General features: G+C 47.9%; 1 protein-coding gene across 3 annotated transcripts in view; it reads right to left on the bottom strand.

Moving 5' to 3' along the window:
• The window catches only part of arnt2 (aryl-hydrocarbon receptor nuclear translocator 2), a 54,541-nt gene that overhangs the window by 36,228 nt on the left and 4,063 nt on the right, over window positions 1–14,250 (bottom strand). The window contains exons 2-7 of one of the 3 annotated variants that reach the window (XM_084476510.1): window positions 13,246–13,357; window positions 9,644–9,691; window positions 8,002–8,052; window positions 7,116–7,139; window positions 6,472–6,685; window positions 5,863–6,076 (exon numbers count right to left, since the gene is read on the bottom strand). In XM_084476510.1, coding sequence (XP_084332636.1) covers window positions 5,863–6,076; window positions 6,472–6,685; window positions 7,116–7,139; window positions 8,002–8,052; window positions 9,644–9,691; window positions 13,246–13,357 — 663 coding nt within the window. The remainder of the gene's footprint in view (window positions 1–5,862; window positions 6,077–6,471; window positions 6,686–7,115; window positions 7,140–8,001; window positions 8,053–9,643; window positions 9,692–13,245; window positions 13,358–14,250) is intronic. The other 2 variants (XM_084476511.1, XM_084476512.1) reach the window with 2 other exon arrangements.

Below are 14,250 nucleotides of genomic sequence, written 5' to 3'. Positions count from 1 at the left end.
CACTCCCGGCATCAAAGTCAAGTCTGGCAAATTCCTCCACTTCATCTTTCCCCGGTGCGCCGTTTGGACACGGGACCCCGCCTGCCCTGTTCCAGATGCCCCAGTGCCCGGTCACGTCCACAGAGCGTGTGCATCGGAGAAAGAGATTCATCCGAATGAACCACCGACCCAAACTGCAGCCCTGCAGATCATAACACTAGCCAGAACGCAGAAAACAAGGGGATCATAATTGGAGCCAGCGAGAGAGGACACTGAAGGGGGCGACAACAGCGGGCGCGGGAGGCAGCTGCTGCCGCTGGCACGGTGCGGAGGGACGTGAGCTAGAGGAGTGTCACCCCTTCAGGGTGCAGGAGAGGTTCCCTTTGGACTCCGTCTGCAGGGTTAAGGGGATTTGGTTCGGGCTTCAAGGCTCCGTGTCCAGCCTTTTGGGGACACTGGGTTGTTGGTTGAGTCACCAAGCACCCTTGGGATCGCCCTCATACGCATGCACTCGCAAGTTTGTTATTTCTGTTGAAACAAATAAATACAATGACGATAGCTCATAAAGCTAGGCATGCTAACAAAGCATGCGTAAGCAAAACAAAGACGTCGGATGAAACGTACGTCATGAAAGAAAACAGCAAGACAATAATCAGGCGTAAAGAGGCAAAAACAAGTAGACCAAAAGAACATTGGAAGTAGAGCAGACGGCCATAACTAATTCAATCTAGGCTTTGGATAAACAGGACGATTCCCCACAGCACTTCACCCCGGCCTGCCTGGGTCCGAGTCCCGGCCAAGCTGTTCTGCTCAAGGAATTATTTGCGAAGTAAGCGTTGTTCCAGGAATGGCCAGCAGATCCACCTCTGACCCACCGACCATTTATTTATCCTCCCTTCCTCCTCTGCATACCAGCGTCCACCTGATCTCCCTCCCTCCTCCTTGATATTCCAACAGGAGCGTTTGTTTTCGGTCCCGTGGCCATCTGCTTGTCTCAGCGTGCCATTTCTCCCTCTGCACATTGGGTTTCTAATGGAGGCAACCAAAATGGTTCTGCTCGCCCACCTGCCCCTCCGATTAACCACTAACTAAATTCAGTTTTTTCCATTTTGGGAACCCTTCAACCTCTACACATTATGATTGAAGCTTTGGCCTCAAAATGGCCGGTGCTGGATGTGACAGCAGCTGACTGCCGCACTGATGGCATTTACATGCCTTTATAAAAGCAGTTATCAAAAGCCACTTAACCAGGTGAGGTTGAACAATCAAAAGCATAGAATCGGAAATTGGAATGGCTACATACATAAGTGCACACACATAAGTGCTTCTGCTTTTGTTCAGCAAGAATGAGTGGAGAGAAAGTGCGAGGAAAGCAGCGCTTTAGATTAAGAGGGAATCAGGTCCAATACATCAATGCCGCTCTCTCAGACAGTGATTAGGTGCCCACACGCAGAAGCAGTGGGTGAGAGGGGGAGAATAACATGGCGGTTCGAAGAAGAGAAGGGGGGGCCGGGGGCCGGCGATCCACAGTGAACACTCTCTCGGGCGGGCGACCCAGGGGCATGGCTATGGATGTGTCTGTTTGGAGGCGGTCGGGACGGGTGGGCTGCGCTCGCGCTGCCTCCGTTGATTACAAGCTACGTCGATGAATGTGCGGGGGAAAAAGGCTCTTCTCAGCCTGGAACCCCGGTGGCGTTCACGCAAACGGAGCAAGCGTATGCTACATCCACCCCCGATCCACTGCCGTTGACATATTTCAAATGATTACCGGTAAGGCGTTTAGGCGTGAACATTGTGTGGTTGCGCTGCGGGGGTAAATAATATGTGTGCGTATCACTTGCATATCGGGTTTCAGACACGGTTTTCAAAACAGGAACATTGTTCCAGCAGCCGCAGGACATCCCGCGGATCGTTGCTGCCGAGGAGGAAATCAGTCAATCAGCGCATCCGAGTGTAAAGTTGCAAAGATCACCAAGTCAAGGAGCACAGGTATAGGGTGAACTTCTTTGTTTGTGTGGAAGGTTCTGCAGCAATTCAGATCTCCCTCGAGGGGAGGGGGGGGGCAAAGGGCAGCTGAGTTGTGAGGCAACGCTCTCTGGCCCCTCACCTTCACACAGGGCCACGAACCCTAGGCATAACAACCATGAGGACGAGGGTCCCGGATACATGGGGCTCCAACCGAGCTTTATTCCAGAGGGGTAGCCAGGCTAGCTCCGCAATGAGGTGGGGAGTTCAGCCATCCATCTCTGGGACGGCGAGAGGGGCCAACGAAAGTTGGTTCTGGCGTCTGCTAAAGAGGCCCTTAATGCGCCTCCCATTCGCAGGTTCATGAGACAAGGACCACTAGGACCAGACCTGGGGTGGAGGGGTGGAGGGGTGGAGGAGTGGAGCCCCCCCCCCCCCCCCCCCCGCCTCTGAAGACAGATCCACCCGCACCGCTCTACTTAACAGTTTCAACAGCGACCTGATGTGGATTAAGCAGAATTAGAAATTATTTTTAACGACTGAAGAGAGGCTTAATTATATTATAAGCTACCGGAGCATGCATCGAATTAGCTGCTAATGTAACGATATCTTTCTCATTAGGATTTCACATCCAAACTAATTATCACTTCTTTTTTCCCTGAAAACAAATGCGGCTGGAGCAGCATGTTCCACTAATGACGCGGCGACGGTTGGGTGAGACGTCAGCTTTATCTGGTTACCGGGCAGAATAGCAGAAGAACGTCACACCAACAACAACAACAACAACGCCCTTCGTAGTTGTTGACATGGGTGCAGTTCTGTTGTCCGCCCGGTGACTTCCGTGACTCATCACCTGCATGACATTTACTGCATCGACGGAGGAATGCATGATGGCAATTGTGGTCTGTTGCCATCGTTTGCTGTAAACACATTTTTGGTCCCTGGCGATGTCCACGTCATTGTTGCTTTTCCTAGCATGGCAGCTTGGCAGCAAAAGAACTAGTGAAACACAGCGAACCACGTTACCTAGAATTGTTAGTCATCGTAAGATAGAATATCAAATGAAAAGACATTTTTCCGTCTGGGTTGACTACAGTTTCCAAAGACGAACAACATCTCACTGTTGACTTTCCTGTGCATCGATTTGTTGCACAAGTCAAGCCAACTAACTCACAAGGCTAACTTATAAGGCCTCTCTGCTCCTCAGTTTGGAAAGTTAATATGCAACAAGCTGACATTACTGCCAATGGTTAGTTGAAGCCAAACACAGTCTTCATGTACAAAGCATTGCAATGATTACAACAACCACAGCCTCAGAGTGCATTCCACCAGCACACGCTCCCATCCAGCATTTTGCCAACAATTACTTTTAGATCACGATGGGGAAAAACAATAACCTTCAATGCAGAAGACTGCCGCCAGTTAACCCGAACATGTGGACACCTTCTGTGCAGCCTTATGCAACATCGACTGCCATAGAAATTAAATCCACTTCAATGTGGCATGCTACCAATATGGTCAAGTTTTAAAAATGCATGGCTCTCACAGCATCAAATGTAAGAAAATGAGTTCAATACTGTGAGTCGGGAAGAAATATGAGCACATATACTTTATGTATGACCACCAAAACGTCGTTGAACCACATATTTTGTTGCATTGCTTTAATATTTAAAAGCTTTCTGCCTCCAGAGAAATAAGTTACTTACCTCCCCTTAAACATTTTTTGGCAAGGCAACCAAGTGTCTTTCCTCTCTGTGTTGGCTGCATAATACTGAGGAAACCGGACCGGAGCCCAGGCGCGCGCCGCATTGAAATAAATCTCAAGCTGTTCAAAGCTCAGACCGCCTGGCTGACTCGCGGCCCTGCGTAGCTGTGGGGGCCATACGTCTTTCCATTGTGGAACGGAGAGGGGGAATAAAACACAACTTCATGATTCAGATCAATACAAACTCAAAAAGCCCGAGACACACACTGGTGAAGCGCAGACTTCACTTGGCTATACATGAAAGCACACACACAAATTCAACCCAAACTGGTTTAGAGTTGACTTAAATAACCCCGGGATTCCCTTTTTCCAAGTTAATGAAAGTGAAAAAAGGTAGAATTTCCGCTTGCATATTCTGTTTAGCTTTAACAGGGTGAGGTCTTCGAGTCTAAGGCGTACATAACACCGGTCAACGGCGTAAGATGAGATCCAAGGAGTTTATTCAGAGGACAAAACAGAACATTTTATTGTGACTGGGGCCATAGCCCACCGGAGAGAGCAACAACCAGGCCAATGAGAAAACAGCTTCATCTTTTTTTTAATCCGTTGTGGTTAAGGGCTGCCACTCCGACGTAAGCGCCAGACAGCTGGAGAAAACAGCAAGTGCCACGCACACCAGAATTCACCCTGCCATGCACCAACACACACACACACACACACACACCCTGCCACGTACACACACACACACACACACACCCTGCCACACATACAAACACAGACAGGCGCACACGCACACGTGCACACACACACACACACAAGCGCATAGCACACACACAAACACAGACAGGCGCGCACGCACACGTGCATAGCACACACACGTGCATAGCACACACACAAACACAGACAGGTGCACACGCACACACACACACACACACACACACACACACACACACACACACACACACACACACACACACACACACACACACACACACACACACACACACTGCAAGACGGTGCTTGGAACACATACGGCTTTCATTCCATTGCTTTACTCACAATGAAGTTTCACAGTGGGACATGGACCTTCATATCATGTTTGTGTCTGCGTCTGCTTAAGTGTGTGGTTGTGCGTCTGTCTCGGTTCCTGTGTGTCCCTTTGCGTGTTTTTTATCTTTCCTCTGCAGCGGCACTTTGTGGAGATAACAACCTCATGTGGCTTCTAAAAGCCTTCTGGGTAATATAGCGGGGCCTGTCAGCACGGGGGGATTTCGGGGAGCCGATTGGCTGGCGAAGGATCTGAGCCTGACACATGGACAGATGCCTCACCTGGATGGAACCTCTGGCACCAAGGTAATAATGGGGGGGGGAGAGAGTATAAAATACAATGGCGCCATCTCGTGGTCACATTAAGTACTTCCCATACTTGTTCCTTATAATATCGGGCACTTCAGATTGTGCAAGTCTCTAAGAGTGCTTTCAGTATCATGCAGCACGAAGGAGGAAACGGTTACAGTTCACACCTTGGCTGTGTGATATGGTGTCAGAAATCTTGAAGTAGCCCTCTCAATTTTGTTGAGGAAACAATCTTACTTGACTGTTGACATAAAGTCTGCATTTTAGTGCGTGCAGCACAAGGTACATGGTACGAGGTGAGTACTAAATACATTATACTAAGTAAATCCTTCTGAATACAAGGTAACAAATACATGGTACTGAACAGATTGCACTAGGTACATGGCTCTGCGTACATAGTGGGAGGTACATAGCTTTGAATAAATAGTAATTGGTACATGGAAATGAATACATTGTACTATGTACATGGTACTGAATACTTGGTACTATATGCCGATACATAGTACTGGAAACACGGTATAAAATGCATGGTATGAGGCACAGAGGACTACAGTGACTACACAGGACTGTATGGCACTGGACCAGTGACTACACAGGACTGTGTGGCACTGGACCAGTGACTACACAGGACTGTGTGGCACTGGACCAGTGACTACACAGGACTGTGTGGTACTGGACCAGTGACAACACAGGACTGTGTGGCACTGGACCAGTGACTACACAGGACTGTGTGGCACTGGACCAGTGACTACACAGGACTGTGTGGCACTGGACCAGTGACTACACAGGACTGTGTGGCACTGGACCAGTGACTTCACAGGACTAGTAGACACATGTGACCTCGACTGCGGCGTTACCTGTCATGGAGTTCTCGGAGGTGCTGAGCTGCTCCCGCAGCTTGTCCACGTCGTCGGGGTGCACCTGCTCGTACAGGGTGCTGCCGAACCACTCCGCCTGCGGGTGGTTCAGCACCGGCGTCACCGAGTCCGACACGTAGATCACGCGGCCCGTCTCCGCGGCGACCACGAACAGGAAGCCGTCCGCCGCCTCCAGGATCAGGTGCTTCAGCTCCTACGCACGCAGACAAACACACACACACGCGCGCACACGCACACACACACACACGAAAAGACGTAGAGGAGTGAGTAATGTGTTCCTACATCGTCTGGAGGGGTCTGTCTGGGATTAAAGAGGTTCTTAGAAAATTAAAAATATATATATTTTCTGTTTCTCAACAGCCATAAGCGATTAGCATTAGTGTTAGCACTTCCGTTTGTTTATGTCACCTTGTAACAGCTGAGGATGTAATGTACAGCTCAGAAAGGGAGCCATAAAACACAGCATCCCCCCCCCCCCCCTCAACCTTACAACCCTCTTCTACGCCAAACACCACCACACTGGCTTTGGACGTTTCTCCTTCAGAACGATGCGGTCGGTAATGGCGTCGGGCTGTATCTATTGGTTACCTGCTCGGTGAGAAAGGAGGGCTTGTAGGCGCCGTCGGTGGATGTGTTCCCCGTGCCCCGCATGGACTTCATGTGGGAGACGGCCATGCGCAGGATGGTCAGCTTGTCGGGCTTGCGGGCGAGGGCGCTGCAGGTGGGCACCATGTCCGACAGCTCCGTGATGTACTGGGTCATCTTGTTGCGCCGGCGCCGCTCAATCTCACTGTGGTTCTCTCTGAAACAGGGAGGGCGTGTTAGACCACTGGGGTCGGACCAGGGGGGGGGCGTTGGGATGGGGGTGAGGGTGGCGGTGGCTCGGGGTGACACATGGGGTGCACATACACAACATTGACTTGCTACAGTTATGGTACTTCCAATGGTCTGACACCCTATTGCCTACCAAGGACTATCACGGATGCAAGCATGCAATAGCATTTTTATACAAGGTCCAAGGGTATGCAGACATAGAAAAGTCTAGATATAGATAGAATAGAAGAAGTCTCTTGGTCGTACCTCTAAGGCTTGGTACCCATTTTATTGTGTTTGAGTTTAATTTGCTCACAATGTAGTAGAAAAGGCATTTAAAGGTAAAAAGGTATCATCCAGATAAACATTAATTGACCAAATATAGCATTGTAGTGTATAAATTAAAAACTGTAGCCTACGTTTGATAGGATTTGCTCCGGCAGCTAAGGGCAGAAACATTATTTGATTCAATTAATGTTGTACTTGCGCGGTGCTTTTGATACAGCGTGTTATTAAAAAAATGCAATTCAAGAGCAGCTCTTAATGAAAGCCTGCACTAAACAGTGGTTAAAAACTAAAAGGTGGCATTAGTGTTGTTGGGGTTTTGTCTTTACGCGTGTTAACATTACTGTGTGCATCGTGGAAAAACTGGAGAATATATTAACCATTCTGCGGATCCTGTTTCTCCAATGTCCTTCATTGGAGAAAGATATTTACATACACATGACTTTTCCTGGCCGAACATAAGGTTTAGTTTTTGCCATTGACAGCCATGAATTGAAAGAGAAAACATTATGGGGAGGCTATCTGGACAGGACACGTACGGTGTGCTTTCCGTTTATGAAAACACATCAAACTTTATATATAAAATCTGGTCTTAATGTATACTACTTAACAAATGCACATCAGGGTTATGCTTATGGTTCATTGTTGTGATTCATGGTTAAAGACTTGAACTTGCAGCGAACCTTTCAGTTGCGGTAACAAAATAAAAGAGAAAATTCTTAAAACCATTCAGATTTAGATAACAAACTTCTTGTGGACACACAAAAAAAATAAAATCACAGATCAAAACAGTTTGCCTCTTGACGCTGTGTTGACGGTCGTCAAGGGTTAGTGCTTGTCTTGCAGTGGCAGCGTGTGCATGTGCATGTGTGTGTGTGTGTGTCTGAGTGTGTGTGTGTGTGTGTGTTAGAGGACGGCGGGCTGTCAGCAGTATGAACAGCCTGTTGGAGCTTAGTGCTGACGAGGTCCCTGAGCCGGGGGCAGGACCTCTGCCGGCCCCCCCTTGCTGGCTAGGCCTACCTGGCATATCTCTCCTTATCACCACCACCAGGAACCTGCTCATCATCATACCTGCACAGAGAGAGAGGGAGAGAGAAACACACCACATCTGTAACCAAGCGACACACGCTGCGGGGCGTACGCACAACATGGCGTGCGGCGTCGGGGCTGAGGTCCAGCGCCCGTGGCTTACCCCCCTCGCCTCGCGACAGGTCCTGACGCAATGACGGATCAATGGATGAAGCCCAGGGGCGTTTAGACCTTCTGATGGCAACATGCAGCAGCAGCCTCGGCATGGCTAGTGCCATGGGAGCAGTGAGACAAAGTAATGGGTACATGGGGGTGTCCCCTCCTCGGTAATGGATGATCTCAAATAAAACAGCCACGCTGGACAAATAAAAGAAATACGGCAATAAAAAAAGGCATTCAGTGTGCGACGAGTGTGCCGGGTAAATTAAAATAACGGCAGCTCTGCCCTAGAGGGAGATGAACACCATTACCAAAGTTGTGTAAGCACACTCCCGTGGCATGTCAGTGTCATGGCTCTGGTGTGCATGTGCGTGTGCGTGTGTGTGCTGTAACTTTCCTTTCCAGTGTGGTAGAGGGACCACAAAGTGCTCAATAAATCAACAGTAAACCAATAGTCAATCCAATTGCTATTGCATACTACGATTGCACAATTATATCTGCAATTTGTTTAACTTGCAAGATAACGTGACAATAGGAAGATAACGTGGTTTAACCACAACCACCTTTTCACTATGCAGTATGCACTACTCTACTCTCGGAGTGTCTGAGGGGTTGCTGCACTTCCTGATATCCCCAGCAGAGGTCAGTGTTGCCCTTCCACGCTGCACCACATTCGACAGAACAAGGGTGACTGTGTATTGGCTTTGAACATAATGGGGCATACAACTACAAGAGAGATTACAAGGAGTGAAACAAGTGGGGATCAACAGAGTGTGAGAAGATGGCCGCAATGGAACGCTTCTTCTCACACAATAGTGCAGAGAGTGAGAAGAAAGGGTCCAGTGATACAGTGACCCTGACACTTGACATAAGGCAAACCAAGCACTTCATGTGCATTTGTTTGTTCATTTGATGCCCCGCCCGGGGATCCGTTAAGTTATGATGTTATCTTATCCTATCTTATCTTAAAAGAGCAAAAGGAGAAAATGGATTGCATCCTATTTTATGATGGACCGAACCACTGTGGACCAATTAAAGGAGGTCATTCACTCAACAAATAAAAGTCTGGTCACTGCAGCAGCTGCTGTTGTAAAGAGGAATACATCAGGGCTGCATAAAACAATTATTTATATAGTTGATCAATCCAACGATTACCTTTTCATATCAATCGACTATAAAATGCCATTTATAATAGCAAATGTGACTGCAAGTTAAGCCCAAAGTGATCTCTGAAATGTGCTTGCTTTATCGGACCAGCAGCCAAGAAAAGCAAAACTATTCCTTTTGTAGTGATCCATCAACCACATATTTGAATTGAAGTGCTACATTAAACAGCATCTTTTCATAAATAGCTTCACAGATTAACCAATACATTTTCTGGCGACAAACTAATCGATTAATCGTTGCAGCCCTGAAATGAATGACAAATAAAAACACATCTTATACAGAACAGCCTCCATGTCGTCTTCCTCACCTTGAAAATTTGCTAGGACCCTCTCCATCCTCGTCATCAAAGTCCATTCTGAGAAGCAAGCAGAGAGAAACCCGTCATGACTCAGGAAGCATAGCCTCGGTGTGCTTGATGAGGGGGAGCAGCTCATTAATAATATGAGTGAGTACCGACAGGGTGTGTGGACACCTCAGCTTGGACTAAAATTAAGCAAATACCAAAAAAGTCACACCTACTACAACTGTCACCCACTGGCATCCGCAAGTTCTCACACAAACACCCAACGCCCCTACGCATTATTTGCATCTCTCTCCGGCATGTGACGCAGCACACAGTTTACAGGGAAACACACTCTTGCACATCAATCTACACGGATCCCAGTGCAGTCGGCACACCCGCGCACTATTCCTCCCGCCGCAATCTCCCCGCCCGTACCCCTAGATAGATGTACCCCTGCATCAAATCAGTATGTCTCCCCCCCCTCACCTCCCACCCCACCCCCTCACAGACGCCAGCGAAGGCTTTAGAATGTGACATCTGCGCCGCGCCGCTTAGCCACTGCATCTCAGTGATGGGTGGATTGCCCGTCGCTGGGAGCTGACACATCCAATTTAGGGGCCCCGAGTGTGAGCCAGCTGGGGCCGGAGGGCTGCGAAATGACTCTAATATCACCGCCGCGGCGCTGGCCTTTATTTATTTATTTGCGGTGGTTATTAATGCGCAGCAGGGGGGACGGGGGGACCGACGGCGGCAGCTGAAACATGATATGTGGAGATGCGCCGAGAAGAGCCACATTCCAAATCAATCCTTTTTTATTAATCGGGACTGAACGTGCGTTGTGCTGCCTTCTTGCGCATGCTGAAGACAAGCCAATGTGTAAGCCAGGCATGTCCCATTAATACCTACGCCGGACAGTCTCGGGCAATGGATCTTCCGCTGGTGCTCGGGTCGCAGGTCGTCCCCATTATAATTGATTTGCGTCGCCGCAGACCACCGATGACTATTAATAAATGATGGCAGCGAAAGACCTCCGGAGAGAGATTGCATGTTTTAAGGGCCATTAAAACCGAGGGACGTTTCCCGCAGCGCTACGGTGAAGAGCGCTACGGTGAACAGCGCTGGGAGACCCTCGTGGGAGACCCGCGGCTACGGTGGGCCACCGCCAGCTACAGAGCACTACAGAACCAAACCGGGCATGGTTGCACGGGCTGGTTGCCATGACAATGCCTTTATCCCACTCATCCCTCAGCCTTTTCTTCGGCAGAGGAAACGTATATACAATACTGTCCCGTGTGTGTGTGTGTGTGTGTGTGTGTGTGTGCGTGGGTGCGTGAGTGTACGCACGTGAGTGTGTGTGTGTGTGCGTGGCTGCGTATGTGTGAGTTTTCAGCATGTGTGTGTGTGTGTGTGTGTGTGCATGTTTGCACGCGAGTGCGTTTCCAGCATGTGTCTCCGCTCTCATGAAGCCTGGCGTTCGACAGAAGCGTTGACGAAACGACAGCCTGAGCCAAACGCAACAAATATCCCAGATTGCATAAAGCCCTTCAAGAGAACGGTCGTGACAAAAGAATGACTCAACGCTTCCCTGCATGGGGCGAGAAGCGTGTCCACACAGCTAAACAGCCTGACAGAGCGCTGATTGCGGCCCTATATCACTCTCTGTTCTCCCATCTGCCAGGGCGCAGGGCTAATTATTCTAATATTCATAAGATGATATCTTGAGTGATGCAAGCAGACGCAGAGTGTTGGGAGGCGGTACGGCCTTATTGGAGCTGTGAATTGTGCACACCACGGAAAACACACATTGTGCATGTAATATCACACTGTCATTATCCCTCGTTATAAAACTTGTGCTTTCTGCGGGCCTTTGGGGCCTTTCTCGAGACGTTTTGCGATTTGTGGCGTTGATTTATTCTGTGAATTACAAAATAAAGGCAATTATTTAGCAAAATACCCACATACCCACTTTTTTTGATTGAATACATTCATCTTGCAATTTTTGGTGAGTTTGATTAATGAATTTGGATTAATGAATTTTGTATTAAACACTTGCTACATTGTCGGACGTTTTCCTCCTTGATCCCTCCCTCTCCCAGCTGGGAGACCCCACCAAACTCAGTACTCAGAGCCTGGCCTGGTGCCGCAGGGTGGGTCTCATAGCGTGGTACCAGGAGCTGTCAGTATGAACGAGCACCGAGGAAACGGGTCTGGGGTTTCATCATACTGAGACATAGATCACACACACAGCGCAACAGTGGGGCGAAGGCAGGCAGGGTCCCTGTTGCATGTGTGTGCGTGTGCGTGTCTGGATCATCAATCCATGTTCACATAAGACATGCTTGTACCATGGGGGCCAGGTCCCGCAGAGACTCTATAGTCTACAGTGGCAATGGGGGCTCAAGGGCCTTTTCCCATCCTACTCTGTACTAGTACTTTAGTGTAGAGTAGTAGGTACACAAGTACTTTAGTGTGTACTAGTGTACAGACAAAAGAATGTGTAGCTGCTCTAATATATTCATTGCATACTTAGATTATTCCCAGCCACTCTAAGTCACTCTCGGATCTAGAAGTTTGCCAATGCTATAGCTGAACTTCTGGGGGGGGGGGGGGGGGGGGGGGGGGCAGCTCTACTGCGTCTGGGAAGTGTTTCCTGATTGGTTACAGAGGTATTCTTCGTGAGTGCAAGGTTTCAGGGGACGATTATAACAAACATATTTCTACAGTGGCCGGCGGTCTACAACGGATTGATTTGAAACCTTTGGAGAGACACGGGTCTATGGACAGGATGTTTTAGCTTGTATTGTTGTTGTGACATGTTACGCATCAAACCTTTAATCTAAAGTCTGACAACTTGGAAGTCACTTAGGGGACAAAAAGCATCTACAAACATAAAATACTTTGGTCTTTTGTGGCTTAAATGGACCTTTGGTTTGAGACGTACGCTTGGAGCCACCCTGGTTAAACTTCCACCTGCAGTCATGGCTCCTAAAACCTGTCTCCTCAACACATAGGCCTGGGCCACCACTGTATGTCTGCGTTCAAGTGCAAACATTCAAGTTCAGTTTACTGAAGTGTGGACAAAGGGGAACTGACTGACTGCCGAAAAGGATGGAAAACCTGTATGTGACAAAGTTCATTTCGATCAAGGATGTTTGATCTACATGTTAAACCGCAAACACCGGTATCAGTTGTCTGCCATTTAATGATCTTTACTTAGCAATTTGTTATTCGGCTAAGCTTAATATCACACTGTATTTTGTTTATCGTGGCAAGTTCAGTCTACACGCAAGATGAGTTGGCTTTGACAAACATCCCAACGGCATACAGACAGGGAGGGCTGTGTCTGTGCATTGGGGCATCAACTAATAAACCTATAATTGTGTTTACATAAAAAAAGAAAGTACAAACTGCCAACATTGAATATGAATAGATCTTCGAGTCGTTACTACAGTGTACTACAGTGTGCCGGGGAGAACTTACTCATAGTTCAAATAATGACTCATTATCCAAAAACATTCAGTGACAGTTGTAGGGACTGCTTTTGATAAAAGCAACCGCTAAATGGCTTGATGTTGTTGTGTTTGCTGATGGCTAGCTAGCACGCTACATTCTAATGCTATACTCACCCTCCTGATCTCCGCTTGCCCCCGCGGCCTGGCACGGCCCCGCTCATCCTCACCTGGCCTGCGCCCACCGCCCCAGGCATCGCAACGGTCCCTGGCAACTCACTGCCCATCTCTGGAAGGGGGAACAACAGTCACAGCATCAGCATCACGGTCACTGCACGGTGGCCGGCTGTTTAGCCGCAGTGTTAGCAAAATAATCCATTTTGTTTTCCCAATCGAAAGGTGAAAGACGCAGAGGACAAAAGTGTGCAACTTGTTACTACATTAGAAAATGTTATTGATGATATATTATTGCAAACTGTTTTCTTAATGCAGATATGTATTACATTGGATTTACGTAACTAGTGTATGCCATTGTCATTGGTACAGAAGCCGGGCTTGTATATCTGTACCAATGACAATGGGCTGCCTGTCCATACCAGACAGATCAAATGCAGGCCTAAACCACACAGATATACAGGCCTAAATCATACAGCTACACAGGCCTACAGAGCAGACATATAGGCTTAAATGTCAGAGATATACAGGCTTAAACCACACAGATATACAGTCTCAAACACAGAAATACAGGCCTTAACACAGATATACAGGCCTAAACCACACAGATATACAGGCCTAAATCATACAGCTACACAGGCCTTCAGAGCAGACATATAGGCTTAAATGTCAGAGATATACAGGCTTAAACCACACAGATATACAGTCTCAAACACAGAAATACAGGCCTTAACACAGATATACAGGCCTAAACCACACAGATATACAGGCCTTGTTTTTAATACCAATATTTGCCCTTACCTCATATTGTACTGTTTTTTAATATCAATATTTGCCCTTACCTCATGATTGTATTTTTGTATTCGGATTGTATTGTACCGCTGCTACGATGACCTAATTTCCCCTGGGGATAAATAAAGTTCTCTATATATCTATCTATCTATCTAATCAAACAAATAGACACACAGACCTAAAGAGCACAGATATCCAGGCTTAAACGTCACAGAT

Source organism: Micromesistius poutassou (assembly GCF_964030765.1).
Source record: "Micromesistius poutassou genome assembly, chromosome: 12".
Taxonomy (NCBI): Eukaryota; Metazoa; Chordata; class Actinopteri; order Gadiformes; family Gadidae; genus Micromesistius; species Micromesistius poutassou.
The sequence above is the reverse complement of the archived record's forward strand: the minus strand, read 5'-3'. Positions and strand labels throughout refer to the sequence as shown.